Here is a 16,840-nt window from a genome sequence, read left to right on the forward strand (position 1 = left end):
ATATGGAGCTAGACACCATTTGGGGAGTGTTAACAATCTTTTTTTAAAAAAAAGTTTTGCAACAATGTGATACTGCTTTAAAATGAAGGAACACCATGTAACAAAAAACAAACTGTCTACCCTTTTCCAGAATTTAACCCAGTTACATACCCAGGTACTTGTGTCTTAAAGAGGAATGCAGGTTCCTTACTGTACACAGTTCACATAAAATGAAGTATCTTCATTTAAAACAGCATTCATTTACTCCACACTGTTCTGTCACTTGATATTGTGTTACACAGTTAATTTCAAAGGAAGCAAACTGCAGAGAAGTGACTGTAAATTCAAGATGTATAAACCCATGGGAGAAGAGCAAACACATGGCAAGTTACAGCTCACTAACCAAACAAGTGCCAAGAACATGGCACTTCTCAAATTAAAATATGTTATCGGCTGGACATGATGGCACATACCTGTAGGCCCATGCCCCGGGAGGTTGGTGGAGGACGGTGCGTTTCAGGCCAGCCTGGGGCTATATACCAAGAGCCTCAAATCATTTATCCTCACTGTTCTCATCTTCATCATGGACAGGTCTGGTATATACTCAGGTATACATAGAACCCCTTCCCCCTGCCCAGCTATCTTTACTCACAGAAAACACATCAACAACTATGATAATAACACACGTGCACATATATGCGGATACACATATGAATCACTTTTGAGTCAGAGAATTGCTTGGAACGCAATAGGAATGGAGAAAAGGTCTCCATGGATAGATATTCCCTTCTACTTGAATGGACGCCAGGCAGCTGGAAGGCCTGACAAGGAGGATGGGTCACTCTAAGGGCATCCTTGGAGCCAGGAAAAAGGGCAGACCGACATCAAAGAAAACGTCTGCAGGGTTTTTCACTGCCAGAGACTGGGAGTTTTATTATATCTATAGTTATAAATATAGATAGATAGATAGATAGATAGATAGATAGATAGATAGATAGATAGATAGATAGATAGAGTTATATATAGTTTTATATATTGTTATATATAACGATATATATTAAGCAAATACAGAAAAACAGAAATGCAATTAAGAGTCATAGCAAACCAGAAGAAAATATGTGGGAATTGAACAGTGTACAGCTGAGGTGAGAAGTACACAAGAGCACACCTAAAATACCTGGCAGGGTGGAGGACCACGGAGGAGAGGCAAGTGATGGTCATTATTTCAATGTAAGCTCCAAGATGTTCATTTGCAACTGATAATTTTGAGATGACTTATTTACACACAGGTGAGCATTGTCATAAAACCAACTCATAAAATGATCAGCAGATTACACACACACACACACACACACACACACACACACACACACACACACACACACACACACACACACACACACAGTAAAACAGAAATGCAAACCATCTTTAAGGACCTAGCTGCCCAAATTCTGTGGTGAGTGAGATGAATCAGCAAGAATTACCTGAAGCCATAAACTTAGTGTATGTCCACCATTCATTCCAGAAAACAGTGTTCAGTCCTCAGGAGAGACACACAAGGCCGAAAAACACTGCAGTAAGGAATACATCTTGTGAAATACCAACCCCACATACGGTCAAACGAACTCTGATCCCCTAAAGGCTCTTGGTACTCCAAAGAAAGTCATAGCTGGTTGGCAACAGAGCCTTGGGATTTCTCCAATATGTCCTTTCAATAACCTAACTTCACTGGGTTTTGCTCATTCATTTAATTTCAGCCACCTTCAGAGCAATTTTAAAATATTTTAAAATATTCATGAATATTTTCAACAGCCAACTTCCCTCAACTATTCTCCCTGCATAGCTGGGTCTTCACGCACATATAGGTGTTTATGTATCTGCCTGCTCAACACTGGCACACATCACACCCTCCTCTACCCGGCACCCAAGGAGGAACCACTGGTGCTCTTCTGTTAATGGCATCGATAACATACTACATTTCATGAAAACTTTAGCTCAGTTCAAAACTTTCTAGGTAAAAATTCAGAAAATGTTCCTACTGGGCTACAATAACTGACCGTGTGAAGTAAAGCAAGTATACAGTGTTTGAAATTTCACCTACTATCATTCTCAACATGGGCAGGTCTAGTACACACACACACACACACACACACACACACACACACACACACACACGCGTATATGTGTATGTGTGAGTGTATATGTGGCTGTGTGTGTGGTGTGTGTGTGGCTGTGAATACAATTAGTTGTACCAAAGCATTATGGTCATCAGTATATTTTACTTCATCCTTGTCACATGGTTATTCCTTCAAGCTCAGTAGTCCTAGGTTTTTCAGACTCTACTTCCAGCTTGGTCCCAAACTGCTTCTTCACCTTCCCTCTTCTCATGCCTACCTGCCCAACTTTCCATCTCCTGGCTTAGCCTATCTTCACCTCTCATGACTCATGAGGAGTCTAGTCTTTCCTCTTTCTGATTCTTCTCCAATCTCCTCTTTAGAGAGTTTCACTAGTTACTCTTAATGACAAAAAGGCATCTACACCTTGATCTCCTGTCAGAGGCACAAAGACAATACTGACTCTGAATTCCAGTCTTTTAGTTTGAGCCCATCACTGGGATGCTGTCGAAAAGCACTTCACAAGTCAGTATTCCAGAAATGTATCCAAATCATCGTCTGTTTCCTGTTTTTTTTTTTTATTAATTCACTCATTATCTTCACACTCCATTTCCAACCACCATGGCTTCCTTCAGCAATCTCGTCCCTGCACTGTGCGGAAACAGCCACTCAGCTTTGATTTTAGGATTCTACTCAGCTCGTGTTGCCTTTTCTGTCCCTTACTTGCTGGACCACAATACTTTCTAAGCAGATCTCCCTCATAGGCTTTCCCTCTTCCAACCTATGTCACAGACAGCTTTCTGGAACAATTGTTTTTATAGCATAGCTAAGATGATAATGATCCTTGCTTATCAGTATTTTAGCCCAATGTTTTTTCTACTACATTTTTCAGGCATAGTAAAGTCCTGCGGTCTAAACCCAAAATATACAATAAAAACAGGTTGCAAGACACTTTTTACATTTCTATTAGTAAAAAGGGAAAATTAAAACCAGTGAAAATAATATATGTAATTTATATCATTAGTAATATATTGTGAGGTTATTTATTTATATACACATAAGATGCATTATATTATATTGTATATTATATATTCTCACACTAGGGATTGGGAGATGTGGCTCAGTAGTAGAGCACTTGCCTAACATATCTGAGCCACTAAATGTGATCTCTAGTGCCAAAAAAAAAAAAACAGTGAATAGCATATAGCATATATATGTATAATTTGTCATTTAAAATGAATTCCTACATTTTAGTTTAAAATTTATTTGTACAAATAGATTATCTGAGCCAGGGTCAACATGAAGACAGTGTTAATGCACATTTCATTTTGTCATAATCATCAAAGCAATCCCATGCTAGGCGTGTGGGAATTAGAAGGCAAACTTTTAATATAGTTTACCTAAAACTTCTTTCCTGTTCCCTGTCTCAAGTCCAGCTTTGCCATAATGGTTATGTCCCATAGATTGTGGACTGAATCTATCTTACATATTTTTTGTTTTGTTTCATTTATGATATTTTGGGCCATGCTACTGATAGACCTTAATGTATCAGGCATTTATCAGCTCTGCCCCTGAGCTACATTCTCAGTAACATAGATTGGTTTTTGAATTCTAGCTTGAATCTTTTATGTACATAATTTTTTATTTATTTAACATATCAAGAGACTGAATCATTTATAAAAGAATGCTAATAGCAGACAACAGCTAGAAAATCACTGAAGGAATTAACAATGTAATTTAGATAATTTCCAGAACTTTATGCTTGGTATAAAGTAAGCACACATTATATGTTAAAATGAATTATTATTTTAAGGCCCAGATAAAATATTTTCTATGATTTTTTGTCTTCATTTCTATAAGCAGGTAAAATCAGAGGTTTATGTCACTCACTTTTCATCTTTCTTCAATCTTGTATACTGATGTTTTTTCCCTCCTTTCAGTGTTTATGTGTAACTTCATTCCTGCCTACACTGATAGCAGCCTGACCACATTGCTGACCACAATGTCTTACACACAGCAAATGCACTGTATTCAGCCTGCAATTGGCTCTTCAGAAAGAACTTGGGTTAATGTGTAGGATGCATGGAAGAAAGGAAGGAAAAGAAGGCCAAATAATGAAAACCCAGGCTGCAGCAATACTTGCTGGTGAGAAAGAAGACCTAACTGCCCATAGAAGAGAACAGGGAAGGGGAGGTCAAGGCAGCCAGTCAAAGGTAGTCTCCAAAATCACTCTCTAATGCTACTTAAAATGAGCCTTCTCTTTACTTAAAAAATACTGTACTATACAAATTACTGCATTGAAGTAAAAATTCCTCCACTTTGCCCACTGTGTACATGCATTATGTGTGAATATTTTTGTGTGTGAATATATTAACACTTTCCCCTGCACCCTGACATAGCAACAGCAAGCACCCAGTCCATTTTGCTCCACTGATACAATTCGTTCTTAGAAAGACCTAATATGCACAGGGGTATTTTAAAACACTTTTATGTGATGAGTGCTTTAAGACAGCTAACCACTTAGGCAATAGCCAATTAAACTAATGTGAATGAGCATTTTATTTGCAGACTTTAGTGGACTAATTATTGGATACTTTACACAATAACTATCTGAAGAGCTAAACACAACTGTGAGTTTTATTTAACCTTGCGTTTCTTGAATTCTAATTGTACTTAATACACATCTTTTAGTCTCTCTAAACCACTTCTTAGTCATCATCCAGCTCACACAATTCTTATATATGAGTTATCAGTTATGAAGGTTATAAGAACAAAATATGCCAATGATACTTGCATCTTTTAGTGGTTCACACATGCAAACACTGATAAACTGTCAAGATTCAAGTGGGATAAATGTAAAGCAATTTGAGATTTAGGGCATGCAATATCAGCAATCATCTGAAATAAGTTTATAGGTAAAAACATGGAGGATGTCAAGCTTTATAAGCAAAGATCAGTGACATCTCCATCTCACCACTATCAAAGCTACCAAATCATCGTATTACCAGGAATGCAAACACTGCCAAACAAATGACTGTCATTTGAGTTTACAGCAACACCTGACTTGAAGCATAACATCTAACACTACAAAGTCAGATAGTTGCCAATCTATCTTGAGGTTAACAAGCAGCCAGGCAGAAATCCTTAATCATTTTCTTGGTGATTACAAGATCAGTGTTATTTAAAACCAATTGAAAAATATCTCTTCCCCCATCTCAAGCAGAACTTGAAAAGTTTATTTGCCTCTCAAAGCATTTCCTGATCACTGTTTGGATGGAAGACTAGCATGGAAAGTTGTTTACAAAAAGACAGGATAGAACAGGTTGGATGCTGTGATCAAGGGTGCGTCAAGATGTGCATCAGTAAGCTCAGCTTGTAGATGCACAGATTGCAACCATTAGCACTCAAGCAGCAGCGCTTAGGGGTTCCAATTGTAGCCTAAATATGTGAATTTTATGTGGGTATGCCGTCTGTAACTAAAATGACAATATCACATTCATGGAGGGTAGCCATAGATCTTACCTTCAATTACAAATTAGACAAATTATATATAAATATATGTATATACACATATACATACATATGAAAATCATCTCATGAATTATATGAAGTTTAGATATCCAGATGGAAAGGCACAGATCTCAGTGCTTCCTGACAAGTAAAACAGGCAAATACCAAGTTCATGGTCAGTGCAGCTTAGTAAAAGAAGGACTTAGCTAAGTTTGGGTCATAGTGCATTTACTTCTGTTTTATGCCATGTAAAGTGAATAGTGGGCCATTGCCAGCATGATGTCATTGGGTAAGCTGTTTTCTTTTGATTTGCTAGCATGGTCTTAGCTTTGCTCCTTAGATTGCTTTTTCCAGGGACTACAGAGTGGACCCATGAAGTGACTGAGTCTTTATATCAACCAGGTAAAAAAAAAAAATGTCATAAACTTTGAGGAAAATGGCTTCATCTCCCACGCCTCCTCCCATTCCCCCCCCAAAAAAAAGCCATGATCTGAGTGACGAAACCTAATCAGAGAACTACAAATGGAAAAATGCAAGAGGTCTATCTTTGGACTTTTACCTGGTGTCAACTTCTCCTAATGTGCATGATTGCGTCCTACTGGCAGAACTGATTAGATGTCAGCGACACTACCATTATATTCACTGTAAGAAAGTTCAAAATTCATCCTTCCATCCCAAATCAATGCCTTCCAAGTTAATGATGACTTATTTTGATGAGCAATTCCTAGGCACTAACCAAATAACAGTAAAATACTATACATAAATTGTTCATGGGGGGGGGCAGAGATGGAGATGGGAAGGCAGGGATGGTAAAGGGAAACAAAGGAGGAGGCAACAATGCTTGATAAGAAATGTACTCATTACCTTGCTCGTGTAATTGTAACCCTCTGCACGGAATTTTCACAATAAAAAAACTTATTAAAATTTAAAAAAATGTTCATTATAATTTTAAGAGAGCTTTTTGAAACATAAAAGGTTTACAGCCGTTGCAAAAAGATGCCTTTTGCTACATGATTGTAACCAGAGTATCAAAAATGAGATTAGTTAATTAAGGAAATTTCACTTTTCAAAACAGTTGTATTTATTTAGCTATCCCCACAAGAAAACTAAAGCCAAAACCAAAATAGAACATATGACAGGAAGTTGAGAATGTCCTCATACATTGATAAAAGGCTGTCTTTATACACTGAAAACTTAAACTCATTCAACAAAATACTCACTATTTATAGGAAATATATGCTCAGAAGGGATTTACAACATTTCAGGTGAAATAACAAAGACTCCCCTATCTTAATTAGCCTGCTGTCTCTCTGGACCAGTAGGAAATGCTATGTACACAGTGCCCAGGTTTCTATTTCATTTGTGTCTGGATCGAGGTCTTCCAGCAAAAAAATGTAATGTAATTTATATATACATTTTACATTTTTTAGTAGCCATGGAAAACAAAAGGTTAAAGGAAACAAGTGATAATCATTTCAACAAAACTTCAACAGGGCTAAAATATTGTCAAACCCACATCCAATCAATATAAAATTGAAAGACTTTAAATTCTTAATTTTTTTCTTTTAACAAACTAATTCAGTAAAATCCTGTGTGCATCTTATCCTCCCATAACACAGCAGTCATGATTAACCATTTTTCACACCCTCTGTAACCACACACAGCTAGTGTATGGCTCTTAGAGTTGACAGGAAGCATGTGAGTATCAAAGACAGTTAGCTAATTAACGCCTAGGTTAATTCTATAAAACAATATTCTCCTTGAATCCTTAATGATCCTTAGCCTATAATGTAAATCCATGATCTTACTCCAGAAAATAAAACTACTTAAGAAGTAAGCAGGACAGTTTGAGGACCTATACTTTTAATTTCAGAAATCAGTAGGAGGCCTGAGATACTCATGGTAACTGTGAAAGTTGCATAGCTGTCTTGAAGGCTGTTTCCTCATCTCTAAAACAGCAAATAATTAATACAATATCCTCAGTGATTGCAAGTGGTAAATAAGCTTCCATGCGCTTATATCAGATGTCAGTCCTATTGGACCTTACCTAAAGTTCCTTCTTGTCAGAATGCTCAAACTATAATGAAAACTCCCTTTTCCATTTCTGCTTTAATCAATTCAGCAAGAAACATATAGAATATCAGGTCCCAGTACATACATTAGTGTAACATCCATGAAAACTAGGAAATTACTTGTTCTGTTCACTGTCAAACTTCAAAAGCCAAGTTCCTAGTGAGTTGAACCTTCTGACAAACCCTTAAGTCACCCATTTTTAACTATATTCACAGTAATAAAAGTTGCTGGTCTTTGCTCATTAAGCTGACATTTTTACAACCATTATTGGGTCGTGACCTTCAGTCTTATGTGGTCTGGGTCTTAATTTCCATACTAGATAAACCACTTAATGTGAAAAGAAATGACTCACTTTTAAATACAAAGTGACAAAGAACCTTAATGTCATCTTCAAATCTATGCCTCATATTTACTGCACCAGACATTTCTCTTAGTTCAGTCTTCAAAAAACATTCAACCTTTTGACCATCAATTGCTACAACCTTGCATTCAATCACCACCTACTCTCCCTTGGCTAATTATTGCATTTATGTTTCTGGAGTTTCACTGGCTGCTCAGCCCATCTTCTAGCTCTGGCCTTTTCAATCAATCCACAACACAGCAAGCAGAGAGATCCTTTAAAGAAATAAGTCTATTGGATATTCTTATTTCCTCTCCAGAGAAGTCTCTTTTTAATTCTTTAGCCCAGTTATTAATGGAGTAGTTGTTTCTTTGAGGATTTGTTATTTGGGGGGGGGTTAATTTTTTGAGCTCTAGGTATATTTTTGATATGAAATCCTTGTCTGTTGTATAGCTAGTGAAGATCTTCTCCCAATCTGTGGGCTTTCTATTTAACTTGCTAGCTACGTCCTTTGCCATGCAGAAGCTCTGCAATTTAATGCAATCCCATTTATCCAGCCTTGTTTGATTTGTTGTGTTTCTGTATCTTTATTTAGGAAGTTTTGATGTGCCAAGGAGCCCTAATATATCCCCTATCCCTTCCTATAATGTTTTCAGGGTATCTGTCCTTGCATTGAGATCTTTAATCCACTTGGAGTTGATTCTGGTTGGAGATAATATATAGAGATCTACATGTATATAGCTAATTTTGTCAGCACCATTTGTTGAAGAGGCTGTTTTTCTTCCATGGGTGATTTTGGCTCTTTTACTAAAGATTAGGTGGACATAGGTCTGTGGGATCACATCTGAGTCTTCAATTCTATTCCATTGATCCTCAGGCTGCTCATGTGACAATACCAACCTGTTTTTATAACTATGGCTTTACAATAAAGTTTAAAAATAATTTTTCTATTTTAATGAGAAGATAGAAACACAAATCATCTAGCACTAGATTCATTGATTAAATTTCTATCTTTTAGTAAACACTACAAAGAGAGCTTGCATTTTTCATTAATACCTAATATGAATAATATATTCTCTAAATTATAAATTGAACTTCAAACACATCAAATGACTCAATATCTGTTAACCGAGTAGCAAATTCCACAGCCAATCTTTTATTCTAAATTTTACCCCATCTAAAATGAATGCCAAATTCTATGTAGAAAAAAAAACAGAATGCAACCAGTGTGTTTTGAAATCAGGCTCAAAAAGGCAAAATCATCTTCACAATATAATTAAAAAGACTTCCCATTATAAAATAATTTACATATAATTATCTATCTAAATTAATCCAGTGTTCCATATAACATCTTGAAAGTATTTTTACTACCATACCTAGAGACCCCAGCTGACTTTAAAATTTGTTTCTTTGTCTAATGGTGAGGATGGATATCAGGGCCTTACACATGCTAAGCAAGTGTTCTACCACCAATCTACATCTCCAGAGCTTTTTATAATGTTATTTAAGATAATATTGTTAATTTGCCAAGGTTAGAGTCAGACTTGAGATCTTCACGCCTCACACTCTGAATTAGTTGTATTTATAAGCATGTACTACTGCCAAATGACTCTGGAATTCTTTAATGGTGTTTTCACATTTTAGTAGAATATTCACTGTGTATTTCATGATTTTGCCAAAAAATACATAAAACATTTACTAAAAACACAGAACCATGCTCAACACAATTTTTAGCTGGTGTTAAAGTAAAATTTTTAAAGCTTTATGTAAACTGGTCTCATTTCCACATTCTGAGCATGATCTCTTTCAAGCACATGAGAGCTTTCGAGGTTGTTTCCATGAATTAATGTCATGAAGGATATTGTAGCCATGGTGGAAAACCTTTGTGGAGTTCATACACACACCAAAGAAAATACATGACAGAGATCTACTGGAGCCCAGCAACCAGTGAGAAGAATGCAGAGAAACAAAGAAGATAAAGGTAGGTGAAGGTGGCCAAAGTCCTTCCTATACACACATGAAAATACAACAATAAAGTTTATTGAACAATTTTAAGTAGGGATTGAGGGTATAAGGAAGAGAGATAAAGGAATTTAATTGCAGTACATTGCATACATGTATGAAATTACTGCATTGAAACACCCCTTGTACAACTAATAAGTGCTAAGAAAAACATAATAAACATTGCTACAGTGTATTTTCTGCCATTTTTTCTCTTTCTACTAAAAAAAGATATTTTCAGCAGTTTGTAAATAAAGAAAAGAATTTTATTTCTTTCTTTAAAGTTACAGTTACTCCCTGTTCCCTTAGTACTAGATTAGTAGCTACCAAAGGGAATGAATGTTTAAGGTCCTACAATTGGGGAACTATAGTAAAAATCTATGAAAACCATAAAAACCTTCATTTTAAAAGATGGAAGTTTAACCTATAATCTGTAACTGATTTTTTGTCATATGTTACCATTTAAGTATTTGTAGAAAGTTTGAAATTTGGCAGAAGAGCTCAGAAATCAACTCCAATATATTATACATCTATTTAAATAACATGTGTTTTACCTCCATTCTATACCTACTTCTTTCTCTTAGGAAAGGAAAAATGGCAAAGTACATTTCTCTTAGCTTTCTTAGGAATCAGAAAGAAATTTCACAAATATAGAGAATGGTCTTAGGAGGTAAATGTTGCTTTTTACTGGTGAAGGATGATTTCTGTCATGTACTTTTGGACATGTTAGTCCAATGTAAATAACAACAACAAAAAAGAATGAATACACAGTAAAATACGCTCACACAGACACTGAACAACCAGTAAAATGGTATAGCAGAAACCTAAATGATCCAACAAAATAGAAAGCCAACAATAAAATAAAAATTTACTTGTGTATACAGTACATCATTTTCTTAAAAAAAAACTCTTACCCCTTTTCTGAACACACAAAAGGGAAGCACATAATCTGATTTATAATAGCAGTTACCTCTATATGGTATAATTATAAGACATTTCTTTCCCATTTCTGTCTGACTTATTTCATGTTTTCCAAAAACACCATACACACACACACACACACACACACACACACACACACACACACACACACACACACACACACACACACACACACACACAGAATCATGCATTCATGTCCAGTCTCAATTTTTCATAAGCATAATAATATTAATTATAATCTGGAAGTGTCTCATTATTATCAGGTGTTACTGAACTATTTATAGAAATTATATGGTTTGTAAAAACCCTGATGAGGTCCAGGAGAGTCTAGTTATCACCAGTGAAAATCAGATTTTTCTTTTTCCTCTGGGAAAAATATTTTTCCATATCATTGGTGAAGCTTTATTTCAACATTTAACAAAAACATTTAAGTAAACAACTGGAGAATAGTTCTACTTTCAACTTAGAAAATAGAGTTTATTGTTACCTCCTAGGCAGCCAATGAATGAAAGCAGGATCAACTGTTTCCATGGCAACATCATCTTTAATTGCCACAAGCAAGAGTAACTCTTGTCCAGTCTCTGATGAATAGAATGCTTTGTCTTCAGGTAAATCCTTTAATCTGTAAAATATATGTACAAAGAAGTTAGACTAAAAAAAATAGCTCCTTTAGAGAAGAGATTTTCTAAACTGTATCATTCACAGACACTCAAATCCTCAGATAAAATAAATCTCTTCTTGATACAAAGTAGAGGATAACTTGAAATGTAGCTTTTTAATAAAACACTTTATGTAACTAATGGTAGACAGAAGAAGCCTTACACAATTATAAATTTTCAACAGCACCAAATGTTAATAAATTATATATTAAAAATTTAAAACTTTTACCAGATAATAATTACAATAAATAAAATATTAATCTGAAATTCTTTTATCCTCATTTTCTCTAATGATAACCTTTTAGTAAAATGGAAGACTCAATAATCAGGTTATCTTGAAACAAAGCTCTTGGTAGCTTCATATTCTTAATAAGGTATACAATTATAAACAGCATTATCAAGGACCCTCATTAGCCTATTTTTTTTTTGTTTTATAGAAACAGAAAATTCCAAATTACCTAAACAACCTAAACAGAAAGCTCCAAATTACATAAACTACCTAAAATGATTTTTAAACCATTAATAGTTGGAATTCTTCAGTCAGAATCTTGCAAGTGAAGCCACATTTTTTTTGCATCCTTGAATTTTCATAAATGTAGATATGCATGTTGACTAAGCATAATTCCTTGAAAGTCTGTCGTTTCCAATGGCCTCTTGAAACCAATTAGGCTACAAGGTTAATGATCAAGTAAGCCAGTTACATACACCTAAAATCAGATAATCTTCAAATGACACTCAGCTGGTAACACAGGAGAAAAGAACAACTTCAAAGTCTGCTGCTATAGCTATAACAGTATAAAATTCTGATTCAATGGCTGCTATGTATTGGACTGTTTTAGGTGTCACCAGGCCCAGAATGAAATCCCAATCTCCCTTAATACAATCACTTTCAAACACCTGGCTCCTGTCATGTAGAATATCTTATCAGATATTAAATACAATTTCAAGAGTGAAAAACATCACCATTTGTATGATGTAGTTTATAGATTATGTCAGTTATTCCTATAGTCATGTTATTTTTGTGCACTTTCAATCTAAAGAGGTGACATTAATTAAGAGGCCCTGATAGGATCAGCCTTAAGCTAATATGTTGCATTGAAATCCCTTTGTACAACTACTTAAAGATAAATCTTTTGTTGTTGTTGTTGTTTTGTCGGTAGTGGGGCTTGAACTCTGGGCCTGGTCCTGCACTCTTCAGCTCAAGACAAGCACTTTACCACTTGAGCCAAGCACCACTTCCAGTTTTCTAGTGGTTTATTGGAGATAAAGACTCTCACATGGATTTTCCTTCCCGAGCTGGCTTTGAACCACAATCCTCTGATCTCAGCCCCAAGAGTAGCTAGGATTACAGGCATCAGCCAGTGGTGCCCAGCTAAAAGATAAATCTTTAACAAGTAAAAAAAAAAAAAAAAAAAAAAAAAAAGACAATTTTCTTGAATAGGAAGCAACAGGAAGACGTTATCAGTCATTATCAGGGATAATGACTTCTAGATACTGGAACTCTGAAACAAGTCAAAATACAATAGAACACTGGTAGTTGGGAAACCTGTCCCAGTTTCTCAACACCCCCACTAGAACAAACTGCCTATGCCATGGTTGGAGCTCCCCCAAATACAAGCACTGCAAAATGTATTCAAGAGCAAGTTGTTTACCTGAAAGGGGTAAATTAAAATCCACCCAGGACTGGACTAAGCATAATATCATATATTCTAACATAGAGGCACATATATACTATATAAGTTTGGAGATTAAAAACTTTCATTCTGGGAGACTATTTTTTAAAATTAAGTTACTTATTCTTAATCCATATCAAGGTAGGACATTGACATAAATAACTACTTAATAACAATCATGACTTGGCCTCACAGAATTGGCAAGTATTGTCACAGAGAGAGAAGCTCACTCATTTCAGCTCAGCCCCTATCTAAAATCACAAAGCCAAAATAAAGGTAAAAGAAATTACTGAAGCAAGACAAATGTAAATCAAAATGAAGGAATATTCTATTTGCACGAATGGTTTAAACCAAAGGAACGAGCAGATACCTTTAGGATTGTCCCTGCTAATAGACATTTGCATCTGAGGCTAAATATATTCAAAACACGTTTTTCATAGCAGTCTTTAAATAGCCCCCAAATTTAGTACATATTGACAACTATAATTCTTAATGTCAGCTGAACTAAAAACTGCTAGACCTTGGACTCAAAACAAAAATACTCACAATAGTTGTTCCTCGTTGTGCTAAAAGAAAGAAGAGACTCTTTGTGGATTTTTTCATATGCTTTACTGAATTGCTACAAATACAGATCATGAAAAATTGATATGTATTATTTTCAATGTACACAGACAACTGTGAGTATTGTTGTGGTAAATGCTCAAAGTCACGTCTCTATTGGGAAACTTTGGGGGAGGGTGGTTACAATGATTTCCCTTCAGTTCAAAATCTTGCTCAAAAAAGAATGTCTGCAGCAATACTTTTGACACTAGGATTCAAAATTAGGTCTTTGTGCTTACTACTCGGGTAATCTACCACTTGAACCTTGCTTCTAGCCTATTTTTCACCAGTTATTTTTAAGAGAGGGTTACCCTTCCTGCCCAGGTGCACATCTGAGACCTGATCTACTTATTAGGGGGTTCCAGTAGTTTCTGGCATCATAGGCACTTGCCTCATTTCCCAGCTTCCCTCTGTACAGACAGAGTCTCATAGACTTCTGCCTAGACTGACCTGAAACTGCAGTCTTCCCATCTCAGACTCCCACATAGCTTGGGATGACAGAAATGTGCCACTGCACACAGCTATCAGTTGAGCAAAAGTCTATAGAGCCCAGACTATCCTTAAATCAAGGCCCTCCTATTCTCAGCCTCCCAAGTAGGTAGGATTATAGGCATGAGCTCACGTGGCCATCATACGTCCAGTTCTATATCAATTTTGTCGCTTATGATTACCTGACTCATTGCATGTATTATAAACATGAAAGTCACCTTCAACTCTGAAATTCCACATCCAAACTCTATGTATGGATTTTTGTATGCTATCCCAAATGCTCACCAATAAAATAAAATAAATGTCTTAAGCAGACTCAAGACTTAAAGTAAAATCATAAGCTACAAATGAGTACAAATGTTTGGTGTGCATGTGCAGTATGATGAATGGTTTGAAACATATTAGCTAACCACCTAGTAAATATCCCTGAGCCATGGGAGTCAACACACTAATGGCTTTACTGGGTTGAAAAGGCAAAGCATCCTGCCAGATTGGCAATTAGGCATCCTGTCCCCATTTAGCTTTCATTCATAATCATAATCATGCCTTCATTCATTCACAATCTGCACATTTTCCAGAAATGTGGTCTACCCACTCTGCATACTAACTCTGCCTTCCTAGAACAACTAGCCTGCTTAGAAGGCAGTACAATATACATAGACTCGAGGCTCCAATTCCAAGTTTCATTCATCCTCCTTCCTGGAGTTCACGTGTGTTCCACAGCAAAGGAGAAGTTACCTTTGACACTAGCAGATCTGCATTGATATGAAGTAGTATTATCAGCTGAGAAGGCAAACAAGCAGCTAGCAGGTTTTTGTTGTTGTTGTTGTTCTCTGAGCCTTCCTCACTCTCAACAGACAGTGGCTTCTATCATAAAATATACCCTGTGATTGAATCACTATTCATTCTTGTTTATACAACAGCATTTCTTGTCCCCTTCAACCCAATACAAAAACTCACTTGCCCCTTGAGACCAAAAACATCTAGTATATTTTTGCTTACATACTTTGTGTTACTATACTGAATAAGACTTTGTTTATATGAAAATATTAGATGCACACATGTTCATATATATACATACATGTGTCTGTGCATATTTAAGTATGTTTGCTTCTCTTTCATGCCTGTTAATAAATTTATGTGTGTAATATATAATTGTTAATTATTTAGTGCATAAAGTGATTCCAAATTGAAATAAATCTAAGTTGTGCAAATCTTTGAAAAGCAAATTCTGTTTAAAATGTTCCTGATAGTACTACTGTTCAAAGGCTTGTGTTAATTTGTCTCTTGTTGGAAGAAAGTCATATCTGACATCCTATCAATGTTGGCTTTTGGTCTTTTAGAAATCCGTGTGCATGAACAGTACTGAGAAGCATCTGAAGTCATGTGGTATCAACAGACAAGGTGGGTCAGCTGCACAAAACTGGTGCCAGAGCATGATATTGCCTTGTGTTGATTCCACAGTCCTTTTCCCTTTTTCTTGAGCTTATAGACCCTCTCTCAAGACCAATGTCACTGATGCCATTTCAGAGAGGAACAAAAAAATCACAAATCTGTTTTTTTAATTGGTTCCAGTAAGTATATCCAAATTCAACCCAAAGGGAGAAGACACAGCTACCAAATCATGCCAATCTATGACCTGTTTCAAAATACTAGACAGAATGTCAGCACTGTTTCAGTGCGCTTGACAGATGGTTTGTTTCAATTCCCTTCATTTGCTTCAAGCGTCAAACTAGCTTGGCCATCTCCAGCACACTGATTTACCAGCACCCTCCACTATGGTGACTACTCCTACTTGACATGCAATCATGAACCTTAAAGCATGCTGTAGCCCATGACTTCCAGTTTAGAGCAAGTTCAAGTTGGAATGAATGTGCAGGGTTTTCAGGGTAAAGTTTGTTCATAGTAGACAAATCTGAGACACCCTTCTGTGTATATTCCTCAATGTCATCTTTCCCTCAAAAAGAATCTACATCAAATCCTTGTACTTCTGGGTCCTACCACAATTAATGATGAAAGGAAATCTAAATAATTAGTGGTTCCCTTTGTATGATCTGGTTTCCCATGCAACAGAGAGCAAAAGGAACAGACAAATTCCTGTCATTGGAAATGCCTGGATTTTTCTTCTCTTGTCAAATGAGGAACTCTTACAGACCTCATTAGACAATGTGAAGAATATACATTTTCCTAAGCCACACAGCAATATCCCTTGCTGCCATATACTTAGTATTTAAAAATAGCTTAATATCCTAATATGATAGAAATACAGGGACAATTTTGCTAATACCAGGAAGGAAACTAAATGGTAATATGATAATCACTGATTTTTATGGAGTGCTTATGTGCCAGGCATTGTTCTAAGTGCTTTCCATATCCTAACTCACTTAGTACTCACAACAATCCATGGTGCTAATTTGATTAGTTCCTTCATTTTTCAGACAAGGAAACAGACAATTAGCA

General features: G+C 36.0%; 1 protein-coding gene across 3 annotated transcripts in view; it reads right to left on the reverse strand.

Annotated features, from left to right (window-relative positions):
- Cntn3 (contactin 3) overlaps positions 1–16,840 on the reverse strand; it is a 298,626-nt gene that overhangs the window by 215,625 nt on the left and 66,161 nt on the right. For 2 of the 3 annotated variants that reach the window (XM_070018977.1, XM_070018976.1), the window contains exon 2: positions 11,447–11,581. In XM_070018977.1, coding sequence (XP_069875078.1) covers positions 11,447–11,501 — 55 coding nt within the window. In that variant the 5' untranslated portion in view covers positions 11,502–11,581. Of the gene's footprint in view, positions 1–11,446; positions 11,584–16,840 lie in introns of those variants that run through there. The other variant, XM_070018975.1, reaches the window with a different exon arrangement.

Source organism: Dipodomys merriami, unplaced genomic scaffold (assembly GCF_024711535.1).
Source record: "Dipodomys merriami isolate MVZ:Mamm:240054 unplaced genomic scaffold, mDipMer1.0.p SCAF_13, whole genome shotgun sequence".
In the NCBI taxonomy this organism is placed as follows: domain Eukaryota; kingdom Metazoa; phylum Chordata; class Mammalia; order Rodentia; family Heteromyidae; genus Dipodomys; species Dipodomys merriami.